At 37.6% G+C, this 16,994-nt stretch overlaps 1 protein-coding gene across 4 annotated transcripts in view; it reads right to left on the reverse strand.

Annotated features, from left to right (window-relative positions):
* Window positions 1–1,343: 1,343 nt before the first annotated feature.
* The window catches only part of UAP1 (UDP-N-acetylglucosamine pyrophosphorylase 1), a 39,146-nt gene continuing 23,495 nt past the window's right edge, over window positions 1,344–16,994 (reverse strand). For 2 of the 4 annotated variants that reach the window (XM_061183170.1, XM_061183169.1), the window contains 5 exons: window positions 14,066–14,259; window positions 8,473–8,613; window positions 7,493–7,681; window positions 2,661–2,727; window positions 1,344–1,886 (listed from right to left, as the gene is read on the reverse strand). In XM_061183170.1, coding sequence (XP_061039153.1) covers window positions 1,794–1,886; window positions 2,661–2,727; window positions 7,493–7,681; window positions 8,473–8,613; window positions 14,066–14,259 — 684 coding nt within the window. In that variant the 3' untranslated portion in view covers window positions 1,344–1,793. Of the gene's footprint in view, window positions 1,887–2,660; window positions 2,728–6,318; window positions 6,370–7,492; window positions 7,682–8,472; window positions 8,614–14,065; window positions 14,260–16,994 lie in introns of all 4 variants that reach the window. The other 2 variants (XM_061183167.1, XM_061183166.1) reach the window with 2 other exon arrangements.

Genomic DNA, 16,994 nt, shown 5'->3' on the forward strand with positions numbered 1-16,994 from the left:
AAAAAAGGAAATGAAGCATACCATTCAGATGCTAAAGACTCGGCAGTTCTGTACTCACAATCCATTTTGGAGATTGTTCTGATGAAGAACTCAAACCTCACAACCTTTTGAGAAATGGAACAGATAACAATAGCAAAATTGGGCTGTTATTGAAATAAAACAGAAAATATGCTAGACACACTATTTAAGCCTTAGCACACACATACAAAAATTTTAAATAGATATAAATATCATAGTCTTCAAAAAAAAAAAAGTGATCCTTAAACTTTGTACTTATAAAGAATAAAAGACCCACCCATGACATTCTATCATGTGACAACTTATCAATGGAAAATAAAATTTACTAATCTCTCCTTTAGACATAATTTTTAGAATTTTTCATTTATCTAGATGTCAATTTTTATGCTTTTGGTCAGTAAAGGCTATATAAAATGCATTTATAAAGCTCAACATTTTTATGCCAACTACATGTTAGACATAGAGAATCCTTACTAACAACCAATGATCTATGGCCCATATTTAAAGAACCACCTTTGTCTTTTTTTTTTTTTAAATATGGCATCTTTTTTTAAAAAATATTTATTTGGCTGCACTGGGTCTTAGCTGCAGCATACGGATCTTTAGTCGCGGCATGTGGGCTCTTTTAGTTGTGGCATGAGTACACTTATTTGCAGCACGCATGTGAGATCTAGTTCCCTGACCAGGGATTGAACCCAGGGCCCCTGCATTGGGAGCGTGGCGTCTTAGCCACCGGACCACCAGGGAAGTCCAAAAACCACCTTTGTCTTTTTAATCCTCTAGCTGAAAACAATAGAACAAAACTGGAATAGTACTGATTAACTCACCTGGGGAAATGCAGGAATTATATTCTTTTGAAATCCCAAGTGCCACCAAATATTTGAGCAAAAGAGAATAGTCAATGATATACAAGGTTTTTCAACCTTTACAGTTTGGGCCAGATAATTCTCGTTTATAGGTGGTTGTCCTGTGCATTGCAGGATGGGTAGCAATATTCCTGGTTTCTATTCATTAGATGCCAGTACTACTATCCCACCCTCTCAGTTATGACAACAAAAAATGTCTCTAGACATTGCCAAACGTCCCTTGGAGGAGGGCAAAACCATCTCTGGTTGAGGGCCACTATTATAAAGTGATAGGAGGATAAAGTTCAAAATTAGATATTCATAAAAAAAACTAGAAGATTGCAGTCACAGAGGTATCAATTTGATTTTTTGCATTATCTCAAAGTTTCTCCAAAGATTCACATTTTCCCAATGGAATAATTCCCTCAAAGTATAAATGACACTCCAGAGACAAGAAGAAAAGTTCATTTTATTGTCCAATCATTTTCTTAAAAAAATTTAATTTTTGATAAAATAAAACAAACTTTTAGTACCATAGAAACCTTTCAACATGTACAATGACATATTATTACTATGTACAACTTCAAAAACAAACGCTGCCAGCTCCAAGTAAAGTGATGTTGAACACCCTGACTATACGTAAGCTGTAGGAAATTTCCTGGATGGCCGATGTTTTCCTTAGCTTGGAAAAAAAAGTATACAATTGAAAAATATAAATAAGACCTTCAATCAGCTGAGAATCATAAAAACACTTTCTGAAGTTCAGTCATCTGGATCTTGGGGAATATGTAGTAGTTACGAGAGTTCAACAATTAAAATGAAAGCCTGTGGATACTGAAAACTGAGTACTCCAGGAGAGGTCCTGTAGGTTCACAGTCGGTCTATCAAAAATAAAAGCTATTCTTATTGTGGTGGAACTTGGTATCTGGCTCATATACCATTCTTCACCAGCTCATGGACTCCATTCTCATCAATGATTAAAGGTGCATGGAATTCTTTATCTGCCACATAACTTTCTAGTCCCTAAAAGAAGGGTTGAAATGAAACACAGTTAGAAAATTGGTGGACACTAGTCATGTAATGCTGGACTTAATGGCTATAATAATGATATAAAGCATGAATGCCAAGTTGGGTTGAGATACAGAATTTACAAGTCAATAAAAAATCTATTTAGTATACTTTTTAAACTGGGCTTAATGACCTATTTATGGAAGCATAAAACAAACAACAAAAAGAGGGAAAGTTATTCTGATTATAATAAAAGTTTTAAAGTTAATAAGATGATAATCATTCTTCCTTATAATCATCACTCAGTAGAGTTAACATTCTAAGCAAGGTGACTGTTTCTGATGCTAGAACTGAACAACCTGACAAGGATCTCCAGAAAAAAATATTACATATTAGAATAAAGGGGTCCCTACATCCCCCAGTCTTAAAGGTGAAAGTACTAAGCATATGAACAAAACAGACCCACTGAAAGGAAAAATTACATCACACTAAAAAATGACAAATGATTTACCTAAAAAACAGGCTTATTTTTTAAAAGCCCATTGCATTTCAATGTGTAGGTGAAATGAACTAAACATTAAACACGCTGTTCATGGCAACTAATGGATAGATGCAAAGCCATAACAGGAACTCTCAAAGAGAAGGTTTCTCACTCCCAGGACGAGCTCCTCAGGGCAGGGCCACTGGAAAATGATGTATCTTCTCTAAGGACAACTCTACTTCAACATAAAACAATATCACAATCCTACTTCTAAAAGAATAGGGAAAAAAAGCAAAAAGCAAACTTACTTCTCCAGCATAGGAGATAAGAGGAGAGATTTCACACTGTATTGGTACATCATTGGCATCTTTCAAGCTAAGAAAAAAAAATCAGACACGGTAAAGATTCTACTTCCCATGTTACTTGCCAGAGCGAAGATACAGACCATAACTTCCCTCTGAGAAACCTGAAGATAACAAAATTCTCCTAAACAAACAGAACAGATCCTACCCTCATGACCACTTAATTCCCTGAGGAGTAAGTTAACATGAAATCATCATGGTCCAAAAGAGACTCTCTGGGGTAATCACCAGTAGCTCTTCAAATTACTTCACCAACATTGATATACTTATCCCCTAATGTACATATCATTTTTTATCATTTCCAAATTTTAAGTTCATAGAGAAGGGACTAGTTACTGAGTACGCACTGTGCTCCAGGCCCACTGCGAGGCATTTTGAATCCTTCATATTTCATTTTAACCCCTGCCACAGCCTTGCATGTTACGTACTAATGTTGACCGACATTCTAAAGCTGCACTGTCCAAGACGGTGGCCACTAGCCACATATGGTTATTTAAACTTAGATTAATTAAAATTTTAAAAATTAATTAAAAATTTAAAATTCAGTCCCTCAGTCATAATAACCACACTTCAAGTGCTCTGTAGCCATGAATGGCTAATGACTACCAAATTGGATAGCACAGATATAGAACATTTCCTTCATTACAGAAAATTCCTTGGACTAAAAGGTCAGTTAAATTATTTCCCAGTACAGCCCAAATCTCCTAGATTAGCTGAGCTGATTTATTCAATGTTTCAAGGTGCTTCTCGGTTACTTTCACCAAGGTCCCTTTTTTAAGAGCGAAGGCAGAATGCACCCAAGTGAAGGCAAGGCCAAAGTCACCACTTGCTTCCTCTAGATCACGTTCTAACATTTACAGCCACCTGCGATCCTGAGTTTCAAAATTACGTAACACAAAAGTCAATAAATAGTGCTTTTAATATGTTTAAAGTCACTAACTTTGAGGTTTTTCACCATTTCAAGAATTTTACCAGTAAGATACAGGGCACACAAAAATCTAGTCTTCTGTAGGCTCAAACCATAGTTGTCCTTTGTTTTACCAAATATGTAGTCTGAAGCTTTGGTGGAGTCAATAAAATCAGAGGGCTTCTGAGGTTAGCCACACCCAATCTTTCTGTCAACAGAACCATTTAGTGAGCCTTCAAGGCACTCTATACCCTACTCCAATTCACTTGTCCTGCTACTTCCCACTCAAACCAGGCCAGACACATGCACTTTAGATTATTCCAAGTCATTCTCAACTACGGTCCCTTTAACTATCCAAATCATACCCACCCTCCAAGACATAACTCAAGCCCCAACCTTCCTTTGACCACTGCATTTCATAGTGATTGCTCTCATTCATTTATTTATAAAAAAATAAATAAATTTATTAGACATGTGGTAAGTCACTGCCTCCTAGGGTAATTATTATTTATACCACACATTTAACACATAAACACATACTGCCTGATGATGTTACCTAACTTTTATGCATGTGCATCTTGAATCTCCCAGTAGGCTGTAAGAAATGTCTTATTTCTCTTGTGTAAGCTACTTCAGCACCTGGGATACTGACAGTACCTGAAGGTAGGTGTGCAGGCCTACAAACGCTTGCTGGCTGAATGAATAAACGAACTACGAGGGTAGATGGATGGCAGACTAATTCAGGTAAAAGATGAACTAAAAGATGGAGCACATATCTCTCCAGCCAGAGATGTAGATATGTACCAGATTCTATCAAAAGAGCTCAAGAGATCTGGTCCAGACCCTCTGGGGCAGCTTGGAGTCCTATAAAACCAAATGGGAAAATGAGGACCCATTCCATTGATAAGATGTATATAGCCCAGCCCCACCTGAACCCCTAAAGGATTTGGTGTGCCAGGAACTGAAGGTGTTTTTGAACCGGAGGAACACATAGCCGACCTGAATATAACTTCCCTTCTAGTACCACAAAGATACCAAAAAAAACTAAGAAAGTTGGATGCCCGAGAGGAGAAAAGAGAGGAGCTCCCATCACCAAATGTAAAATCTCAGGAGATACGCAAATCAGCCCCAAACAGCGCTGTCCCCCAATTCTTTAGTCAAGCATCCTTCTGGTAGCTAACACTGTTGAGTAGGTATTCAGGTAAAAAATAAAAATAATGTCATTTTGTCAAAATTCAGCATCCTTGCTTCCATTCTTTCAGAATACCTCCAAGCTGTTTCTTCCAAGCTCTTTTATAAAAAATACTTTCTTTTCATCTCTCATTTTTAAGTAATCTTTTTCTACTCTATGAGGGCATCCTTTAGTGCTAAGAATTTCAGCAGGACCTATTTCTAATTCCATGATCTCATTTGGGGCCAAACTCTGATTTCAGTTTAACTATTCAACAAATGGTTAAAATGAAGTAAATGAGGATGGGGGGAGTGTGAAATAAAAGAACCCAAACAAGAACTAAATAATGTTTAAAACTTTTTGTATCTTAACTGAGATAGCTGGATGTTGTTTTCGGTTGTATAATTAAGAAGCTGTTTCACTTTACAGGTTAAAAGCTGTGGTTCAATCAGAAGGAAATTTAGGGTCAAAAATTTATTTTTTTAATTGTAAAAGCAGCTTGCTTCCACCTATTAAAAACAATGGATGGGACAGAAAATGACAAAGGGCGCTGCGTCCCAGCTGCCATGGCATGAGGGGCAATAGTTAGCTATGGCTGCTATAAGAAACTAGCCAGCTCTGTGAGTCCACTTCCTTGTCTCCAGGGCCACATCCCAGAAACACTGACACTCACAGGGACTTGTCTCTACAGGGCAAGGATGAGTGGCACAGGCAGGAAAAAACACACAGATGAAACTGACATCACTGCTACTCTGTTTCTGAGAAAACTCCCATCTCCAGATCCTTGGCTCTGTACACATTTCCCAAATTATCTTAAAAACTTAAAATTCAAACTAAACCTTATTACTTTTAAAGTGTAACAAGAATACCAAGCTGTCTCTTTAGCTATAAAGATAATGGCTTTTTCAAACTCTGTCAGTACCCAAACGAGAAAGGATACATGTTACTTCTAGCTAAAAATTATCAACCATTAAGACAAAAAGATACTTTCTTTAGGAGCAGGGAATAACTGACTAAAATTAACGCAGAGAGACCAAAAATGGAGCTGTTACTATGAGAATAAATCAAAAGAACTGTTTTCTCCACATTAAGAGCCATCAAATATGCCAGGAGCAGTTAGCCTTTATACTGACAGCATATATCCAGTTTGATAAGACACATCTGCAGAATGTTATTTTTATCTAGCTTATGCTAAAAGGGGTACGCTGGGATCCAAATTTGTTCTCCCTGGCCTGTAACCTGCTCTAGATTTTATCTTTTACTTGTGAACTTGTCACTACAGGCTCAAATACCTATCATCAAATTCTTTAGAAAAGCATGCTCCCCATTTCCAGCATGCACTGAGATTCTGAGTTAGTGTCATCCAGCGAGATACCTGCCACCAAATAAGCAGTACCCCCACCAAAGCTTCAACCATCCACCCCCCAGACCACCAAAAGGCAGAGAGCACTAAACTACAATGCCAGTTAGTATGCAGGGAAGCACAGCCCCATCACCATGCACTGCAGGCAGGCTGGTATATTTACTTGTGATTGACATCAGCTGTGATGGTCTCTGACTTTCCATTTGTAGCACTGCTATGTAGGAATAAATAAGCATTAATGGGAATGGAAACATACCAAACAATAAAAATGAAGTGGAACTGCAAAATATACTTGACTGAAAGGCATGTATTTATGGTAAATTATAAACTTGGCAAAGGAGATCTGAGGGGGTAAAAAAAACGAAAAACAAAAAACTCAATGGTCAAAGATGAAGCATGAAGACAATCTGACATGCCGCAGAGCAAGCCTGTTGACAAGACAGAGCCTGAAAGTAGCCTTGGACTGCGAGACAGTCTACCACTGCTCCTTCTTGTAAGAACACAGTTATGGACCAGTAAGTTCCAATGCCCAATGGTCTAACCTTTACCAAGGCATTCTAGCGCTTTTGTGCATACAAACAGTCTTTTTATCCCTTAAGAATATAAATTATAGGGCAGAATGTTTTTTACAAAAGTAGAGAAACACCGAATGATCTAGAAAGGGGGAATTCTAGGTGCCAAAAGAGATTTTATCAAAAAACATAAGATGTCGTTTAAGTGCTTTATCTCACATTTGAATAGCTCCAAGGATCTTCTTTTTTTTTTTAACTTCTAAAATCCTAAAACATTTCCAAAGTTGGAGTATCAGTGAATGTAAGTAGCATGCACATCCCTTCCTGGCACCTCCCTCAGCAACCTGAAAGTGCCATGGTGAGAACTGAAGCACGCCTATGTCTCATTAGGCAGCCTGTGGGTGGCAGGTCTTTTGAGGGTTGGAGGGCAGGGGCTCGTAGATAGCACTTAAGTGAGGCCACAGATATATGGGCAGCAAAAATCAATCCTCTTGCGCTGTGGCACAGTGGCCTCTGATGGACTTTAACCATGGGGCACACCAGAAGAATTACCTTCTGACCATTATTCAGTAGGAGTCATTTCACTGACACAGTAGAGAGGCATCCAAAAAACCAAGAGCTTTAGAAGATTCCGCTTTAAGGGGAAGTAAAGCTACTGTTCTCTTTGTAACGGGTCAAGCCTGCATTACTTCACATCAGGATCTGCCCACATCAATACTTTGCTTTTTTAAAAGTTCTAGGAATACATCAGAGATAGAGGAGAAAGAAGTCCAACAGGAGAAGCCCAGGAAGCACCCACACAAAAGAGAAAAGGCATCGACCTACCGCGGAATTGCTGGGAGGCGAGAGCCATTTTCATCTATGAAGTGGCCCCCGGCATTGAGGACCCAGCAATGATGGAGGGACATCAAAGCGTGCCTTGCAGTAGTGGGGTTGTCCTTCCCATTCTGACTGTCTGCATTCTTCAGCGGGGAAAACTCATCTTCCCGTAATACTTCATACACCACAAACTTCCTAGAGTAGAACCATACAAACACTGCTTTATTATGAAATAAAACTGTGCACACAGCTTCTGACTCCTCTCTATGTAGCTAAGCCTTTGGTCTTCAATTACAGTCTCTCTTAATCCAATTTCAAACGAATGCTGAAAGAAATAATGTTCATCCCTGGATGAAATAAAGTTGGAATTCTCTTCTCTCTGCAAAATGAAAAATTATTTCCACCCCCAACAATAAAATACTTCATCTTAAGTCAGATTAGAAATCTTAATACAAAAAGATCATATTAGTATCTATTCTGGAACAAAAAAACAGGCAAAAAGGATGATTTAGAAACGTATATAGGAAGATGACTCTTCTGCATTTTCATATTGGTCAAATTCTGAGACACAAATCTCAACATCAATGTGATCTTTAACAGAGAGCTATATAAGATAAAAACATGTTCACTGAAACATCTACTCATAGATCAGTAAGACATCCTAAACACAAAATGGGCCAATTCTCTATCTCAACCTTTTCTGTCTCTCAGCCAAAATAAGTGACTTTAACAATTTTGCAGGAGAGCCAGATAATAAACTAATTGAAATTTTTAAAAAAGTACTCACAGGCAACTCAAACCATATTCTTGGATTGGTGGTTTCACACTAGAGGATGATAATGAGTCAAAACTATACACTCACAAGCAAAATGCCATAACTGACATATATGCTGTCAACTGTTTTCTGAAAAGAGTGTCCTGCCTAGAAGAGTAAAGGGCAACATTTCAAGACATACTTAATCTTACTGATGCTATTCGAAACATACTTTGCAAACTGGAAGATGTCAAAGACAAATTTTTCCATCTTTATTCCATTTGGTTTGTCTGGCTTAATTAACTGCCCCTGGGAATCCACATATGGAATCTTCTTTTGAGCCACATGGTGCTGCAACTGAGGTTCATAAATACTAAGTAGGAAAAGAAAAAAAAAAAAAAACATAATCACTTTCCAAATATAAAATGCCAGAGAATCTGATAATCATACTCAGGAGCAAACGCACCAACAATGAGTACTAAGATTTCAAAGGGAAGAGCATTTGTTAAATTTCAGTTCATGTTTAAATATTAAATGAATAGATTTCCCTATTCATTTCCTTAAAATAAAAAAAAATCAAATCATGATCTCCAAAATAAAAAAATACACACACAGCTCACACCAACATCTCTCCCATGATTTCCATGTCTTTTATAAAATGTTCCACTCTTCGCCCCAACTTTCCCAACTGAGATACCATCAAATGTTAGATGGAAAGATGAGTATTTATAATTACTTTGGATGAATTAATAACACAGCTACAAAAAGCACAGTGGAATGAGAAATATTTTGGAACTGGAGTTGAAATTCTAAAGTAAAGCTGAAAATGGAAATCAAAAGAAAGCTGGGGTAGCAATTCTCATATCAGACAAAATAGACTTTAAAGACTATTACAAAAGACAAAGAAGGACACTACAAAATGATCAAGGGATCAATCCAAGAAGAAGATATAACAATTGTAAATATTTATGCACTCAACATAGGAGCACCTCAGTACATAAGGCAAATGCTAACAGCCATAAACGGGGAAATCGACAGTAACACAATAATAGTAGCAGACTTTAACACCGCACTTTCACCAATGGACAGATCATCCAAAATGAAAAAAAATAAGGAAACACAAGCTTTAAATGACACACTGAACAAGATGGACATGACTGATATTTATAGGACATTCCATCCAAAAACAACAGAATACACTTTCTTCTCAAGTGCTCATGGAACATTCTCCAGGATAGGCCATATCTTGGTCACAAATCAAGCCTTGGTAAATTTAAGAAAATTGAAATCATATCAAGAATCTTTTCCAACCACAATGCTATGAGACTAGATATCAATTACAGGAAAAAAACTGTAAAAAAATACAAACACATGGAAGCTAAACAATATGCTACTAAATAACCAAGAGATCACTGATGACATCAAACACAAAATCAAAAAATACCTAGAAACAAATGACAATGAAAAGATAACAACCCAAAACCTATGGGATGCCGCAAAAGCAGTCCTAAGAGGGAAGTTTATAGCAATACAGTCCTACCTCAAGAAACAAGAAAAATCTCAAATAAACAACCTAACCTTACACCTAAAGCAATAGAGAAAGAAGAACAAAAAAACCCAAAGTTAACAGAAGGAAAGAAATCATAAAGATCAGATCAGAAATAAATGAAAAAGAAATGATGGAAACAACAGCAAACATCAATAAAACTAAAAGCTGGCTCTTTGAGAAGGTAAACAAAATTGATAAACCATTTGCCAGACTCATCAAGAAAAAAGGGAGAAGACTAAAATCAACAGAATTAGAAATGAAAAAGGAAAATAACAACTGACACTGAAGAAACACAAAGGATCATGAGAGATTACTACAAGCAATTATATGCCGATAAAATGGACAACCTGGAAGAAATGGACAAATCCTCAGTAAAGCACAACCTTCTGAGACTGAACCAGGAAGAAACAGAAAATATAAACACACCAATCACAAGCACTGAAATTATTAAAACTGTGATTAAAAGTCTTCCAATTAACAAAAGCCCAGGACCAGATGGCTTCACAGGTGAATTCTACCAAACATTTAGAGAAGAGTTAACACCTAACTCTTCCAAAATATAGCAGAGGGAGGAATATTCCCAAACTCATTCTATGAGGCCACCATCACCCTGATATCCAAACCAGACAACGATATCACAAAAAAGAAAAACTACAGGCCAATATCACTGATGAACATAGATGCAAAAATCCTCAACAAAATACTAGCAAACAGAATCCAACAGCACATTAAAAGGATCATACACCATGATCAAGTGGGGTTTATCCCAGGAATGCAAGGATTCTTCAATATACACAAATCAATCAATGTGATACACAATATTAACAAATTGAAGGACAAAAACCATATGATAATCTCAATAGATGCAGAAAAACCTTTTGCCAAAATTCAACACCCATTTATGATAAAAACTCTCCAGAAAGTAGGCACAGAGGTAACCTACCTCAACATAATAAAGGCCATATATGATAAACCCACAGCCAACATCGTTCTCAATGGTGAAGAACTGAAAACATTTCCTCTAAGATCAGGAACAAGGCAAGGTTTCCCACTCTCACCACTATAATTCAACATAGTTTTGGAAGTTTTAGCCACAGCAATCAGAGAAGAAAAAGAAGTAAAAGTAATCCAAATTGGAAAAGAAGAAGTAAAACTGTCACTGTTTGCAGATGACATGATACTATACGTAGAGAATCCTAAAGATGCTACCAAAAAACTACTAGAGCTAATCAATGAATATGGTAGAGTAGCAGGATACAAAATTAATGCACAGAAATCTCTTGCATTCCTATACACTAATGATGAAAAATCTGAAAGAAAAATTAAGGAAACACTCCCATTTACTACTGCAACAAAAAGAATAAAATACCTAGGAATAAACCTACCTAAGGAGACAAAAGACCTGTATACAGAAAACTATAAGACACTGATGAAAGAAATTAAAGATACAAACAGATGGAGAGATATACCATGTTCTTGGATTAGAAGAAACAACACTGTGAAAATGACTATACTACCCAAAGCAATCTACAGATTCAATGCAATCCCTATCACACTACCAACTGCATATTTCACAGAACTAGAACAAAAAATTTCACAATTTGTATGGAAACACAAAAGACCCCGAACAGCCAAAGCAATCTTGAGAAAGAAAAACGGAGCTGGAGGAATCAGCCTCCTGGACTTCATACTATACTACAAAGCTACAGTAATCAAGGCAGTATGGTACTGGCACAAAAACAGAAATATAGACCAGTGGAACAGTATAGAAAGCCCAGAGATAAACCCACGCACCTATGGTCACCTTATCTTTGATAAAGGAGGCAAAAGAATACAATGGAGAAAAGACAGCCTCTTCAATAAGTGGTGCTGGGAAAACTGGACAGCTACATGCAAAAGAATGAAATCAGAACACCTCCTTACACAAAAATAAAACTCCAAATGGATTAAAGACCTAAATGTAAGGCCAGACACTATAAAACTCTTACAGGAAAACATAGGCAGAACACTCTATGACATAAGTCACAGCAAGATCCTTTTTGACCCACCTCCTAGAGAAATGGAAATAAAAACAAACAAATGGGATCTAATGAAACTTAAAAGCTTTTGCACAGCAAAGGAAACTACAAACAAGATGAAAAGACAACCTTCAGAATGGGAGAAAATATTTGCAAATGAAGCAACTGACAAAGGATTAATCTCCAAAATATACAAGCAGCTCATGCAGCTCAATATCAAAAAACCAAACAACCCAATCCAAAAATGCACAGACCTAAATAGACATTTCTCCAAAGAAGATAAACAGATTGCCAACAAACACATGAAAAGATGCTCAACATCACTAATCATTAGAGAAATGCAAATCATGAAGAACCTAGTGGCAAGACGGGAATAAAGACACAGACCTACTAGAGAATGGACTTGAGGATATGGGGAGGGGGAAGGGTGAGATGTGACAGGGTGAGAGGGTGTCATGGACATATATACACTACCAAATGTAAAATAGATAGCTAGTGGGAAGCAGCCGCATAGCACAGGGAGATCAGCTCGGTGCTTTGTGACCACCTAGAGGGGTGGCATGGGGAGGGTGGGAGGGAGGGAGATGCAAGAGGGAAGAGATATGGGAACATATGTATATGTATAACTGATTCACTTTGTTATAAAGCAGAAACTAACACACCATTGTAAAGCAATTATACTTCAATAAAGATGTTTTTAAAAAAAAAAAAAACTACAATGAGGTATCACCTCACACAGGTCAGAATGGCCATCATCAAAAAATCTACAAACAATAAATGCTGGAGAGGGTGTGGAGAAAAGGGAACCCTCTTGCATTGTTGGTGGAATGTAAATTGATACAGCCATTATGGAGAACAGTATGGAGGTTCCTTAAAAAACTAAAAATAGAACTACCATACGACCCAGCAATCCCACTACCGGCCATATACCCTGAGAAAACCATAATTCAAAAAGAGTCTTGTACCACAATGTTCACTGCAGCACTATTTACAATAGCCAGGACATGGAAGCATCCTAAGTGTCCATCGACAGATGAATGGATAAAGAAGATGTGACACATATATACAATGGAATATTCCTCAGCCATAAGAAGAAACAAAATTGAGTTATTTGTAGTGAGGTGGATGGACCTAGAGTCTGTCATACAGAGCGAATTAAGTCAGAAAGAAAAAAAACAAGTATCATATGCTAACACATATATATGGAATCTAAAAAAAAAAAATGGTTCTGATGAACCGAAGGGCAGGACAGGAATAAAGACACAGACATACAGAATGGACTTGAGGACACAGGGAGGGTGAAGGGTAAGCTGGGACAAAGTGAGAGAGTGGCATGGACATATATACACTACCAAATGTAAAATAGATAGCTAGTGGGAAGCAGCTGCACAGCACAGGGAGATCAGCTCGGTGCTTTGCGATCACCTAGAGGGGTGGGATAAGGAGGGTGGGAGGGAGACACAAGAGGGAGGGGAAATGGGGATATACATATGCATATAGCTGATTCACTTTGTTATACAGCAGAAACTAACACAACACTGTAAAGCAATTATACTCCAGTAAAGATGTTAAAAAAAAAAAAGTAAAGCTGAGTAACTTTTTAAAAAGTAGATAGTCATCTTAAATGTCTAAAAAGCAATCAAGTGAAGAATCAGATACTGAGAATGTCCTTCATTTAAAAATCTGGTGTGATAAAATAGCTCTTATTTTATCCTTAGTTGGCACTACTATGCTGATTTCCATCCTTGTCTCACGTTCTTTTTTCTTTACTTTCTAATGCACTAGTTCCTAAATGCTAGTCTGAGAACCAGCTAAATTAAATGGTGTGGGCAGCTTGTTAAAAATACAGATGTCTGCATCGACCTCCAGAAATTCTGATTCAGTAGATGTAGGGTAGACATCTGTTATTTTTTAAGGTTTCCAGTTGTGGTAGAGAGAGGGTATTCCCTTTCTTATTCTTTGCTTCTCCAGAACCTAGCACAGTTGGAGGGAGGGAAGTAAGAGAAGAAGAGGGAGAACTGCTTTGGACTTCAGTTAATGCACTGAGAAGAATGGGCTACTACAAATTTGCACTCGATGATATATCTTACTAAAAACAACTACAATGTCAGGTAAACTTCCATTTGATAAAGATGATCCTCAGAAGGGAAGATGAATCATGTACGATATGGACTTGAAGTTTCTTCCTACTTCTCAAGTGACTTAGTTTTGGATTAACAATAAATAAAAAATTTTAAAAGCCCCCATCTTGCCCATACTTGACAACATCTCTCAGAAACGGTACAGTGAAGAAATGGTTGGCAATGTTCCCCGCATTGAACAGCAGTCGTCCATCTGAGCTTCGTTTTTGAGCTGTAGACAGAGAAATCTCACTATATTCCACCACCTGGTATACTCCATCCACTCGGCAAACCACTCCAACTGGTTCTGTAGGGTTCGTTTTCTCTACCACCTGCCCACCAAACGAAGACAACAGTAGAGAAAGAAATTTAATCAGGTGCTGCATTGGAGATCTGTCATTTTCCAAGACCACATTTACAATTTTACTTACTTTATCCTTAAGGTATTAAGTCAAAAGGAATCTTTAGATAATCATCTATCTGGGAAGAGGTAAGCTATCTCCCTCCTATTTATCATCTAACTAAACTGTAGAGAAGAAATTCCATCATACACATAGGGCCCAGAAGAAATCACATGGGACTGGGAATAACTAAATGAGGAGTCTACGTCCCCCTGAATATGTTTTTTTTTTTAAGTATTTGTTTATTTATTTATTTATGGCTGTGTTGGGTCTTCGTTTCTGTGCGAGGGCTTTCTCTAGTTGTGGCAAGCGGGGGCCACTCTTCATCGCGGTGCGCGGCCTCTCTTGTTGCGGAGCACAGGCTCCAGACACGCAGGCTCAGTAGTTGTGGCTCACGGGCCCAGCTGCTCCGCGGCACGTGGGATCTTCCCAGACCAGGGCTCGAACCCGTGTCCCCTGCATTGGCAGGCAGATTCTCAACCACTGCGCCACCAGGGAAGCCCCCCGAATATGTTTTTATTATTGAATTTATCCTTAACCACACTCAACTACTTTGAGAATAAATGAAACAAAATCTCTCTGAGATTCACAAAACAAAAGAAGTAAGGCATTTTGCCTCTCATTTTGTACTGCACAAATCATTATTTCATTTGAAAATGGTGTTTCTTTCATTTTCATTCATGAATACAGCAAATTCCTTATTTTTCAGGGACTTGGCTAGGAGGTAGGAGGGTTAGAGTGGGCAGGTCACAGGGTTCCCACTCCAACTTCAATCAGAAAAGCCCACTCATATTTATGTTTTGCAGGCTAGGTTTTGTTTGAAGTAAGAGGTTCTATGCTTTTTTAAAAAGTCTGAAAACCAGTGATTTGATAATCTAGCAAGGACTCTAGGATGATCAGGGAGCTGAAAGAAAAGTATTTGGTCAAAATCAGACAGAAAACGTAAGAGTATGTAATTTTTAAAAACCTCACAGGTGATTCTGATACCCCACTACCCTAAGCATATATCACTGACTTAAATTGTTTAGAATAAAATTACGAAACAACTGTATGCAATGCACTAATAGAAAACTCAAGCCTCAGATGAGATGACTATCCAGCAGAAGAATCAAACAATTAAAATATATGAAGATATTGTTTTTGCCCTGTTCGATTAACAATTCAGCATACTCCAGAGTATTTTGAAAAATCTGTCCCCACTCTGAAAAGTCTATCCAAACTATACATGAAATTATATCAATAAAATTAAAGCTTTTCTTCAGCAACTGATTTCTTAAAATAAATACAGCCAGTGGCAGTCCCTTCCAGACAACTAAAGCCACTATTGAGCACTTAGTTTACACAGCAATTAGAGATATAGGCACTGAATGTAGCTCAGTGAGGCTGGGCTACTGGATATGTAGGCCTGCTGTGTAGTTTCACTGTTTGCTGCCCTGAAAGGAGTACAGTATTCAATGAAAAGAAACCTTCTACCACAGAAGTGGATTAAACTGGAGGGAAACATACAGCAAAATTACTTAAACCAATCATGGACCTATTTGCAATTCTAGTCTATCACTTCACATTCTCTACAGTAGGTAATCTCAGTAGACAGGGAATCTGGAATAGATTCCTCCCATTCCCATTAAAACACACACACATGAGGTTTGTTTTCCAATCACTTCTATACAACCCTACTCCTAACCAGCCATGGAAAATAAAAATAAGCACATTCACACTTTACTTCCCAAGTGTTAATCTGCCAGTAAAAGGTTTACTTTTATAACAACTATGAACCTCCAAATACTATAAAAGTCCAGATTACAAAAGAAAGCATTTGTAAAGTACATGAAGTTGGAAGTCAGTTTATATTCTACAGAAAAGATTTACAGCATAAAATTAAGAGGTCTCTTGATTTCCTACAAGTTAAATCCTGAAAAGCTGAGTTCAAAGTAACACTTTAATCTCAAAGTTACTGCAACTGCTTTACAAAATTATCTTTTCTTTTTTTAAACATTTTTTAAAGGAATTTTTTTCTTTAATTTATTTTATGTATTTATTTATTTATTTTTGGCTGCATTGGGTCTTCATTGCTGCATGTGGGCTTTCTCTAGTTGCGGTGAGCGGGGGCTACTCTTTGTTGCGGTACGTGGGCTTCTCATTGCGGTGGCTTCTCTTGCTGCGGAGCACAGCCTCTAGGCACGCGAGCTTCAGTAGTTGTGGCTCGCGGGCTCTCGAGTGCAGGCTCAGTAGTTGTGGTGCACAGGCTTAGTTGCTCCGCGGCATGTGGGATCTTCCCGGACCAGGAATCAAACCCACGTCCCCTGCACCGGCAGGTGGATTCTTAACCTCTGTGCCACCAGGGAAGCCCTAAAATTATCTTTAATTAACAATCATTCCTACTCTCTCAGCTATGTACTTTTGTAAACCACTCCACTAAGTCTTTTCTCAAGGCTCTCACTCCACAAAAAATACTTAATTCACCAAGACAGGAGCCTATTAAAGAATTAAAAAAGAATTCCCTGCATAGAATTCTACTACACACTACGAATCACTCCCTAATTTAGGTGTTTTTAAAAATATATTTTAACATCTTGATTTTTTAAATTAAAAGGGTGGGAGGACAGATTACATAAATGGTTTCTACTATTTCTAAAAGTTTTTAACATATACCAGTCTTGTAATAT

Source organism: Eubalaena glacialis, chromosome 3 (genome assembly GCF_028564815.1).
Source record: "Eubalaena glacialis isolate mEubGla1 chromosome 3, mEubGla1.1.hap2.+ XY, whole genome shotgun sequence".
NCBI lineage: Eukaryota > Metazoa > Chordata > Mammalia > Artiodactyla > Balaenidae > Eubalaena > Eubalaena glacialis.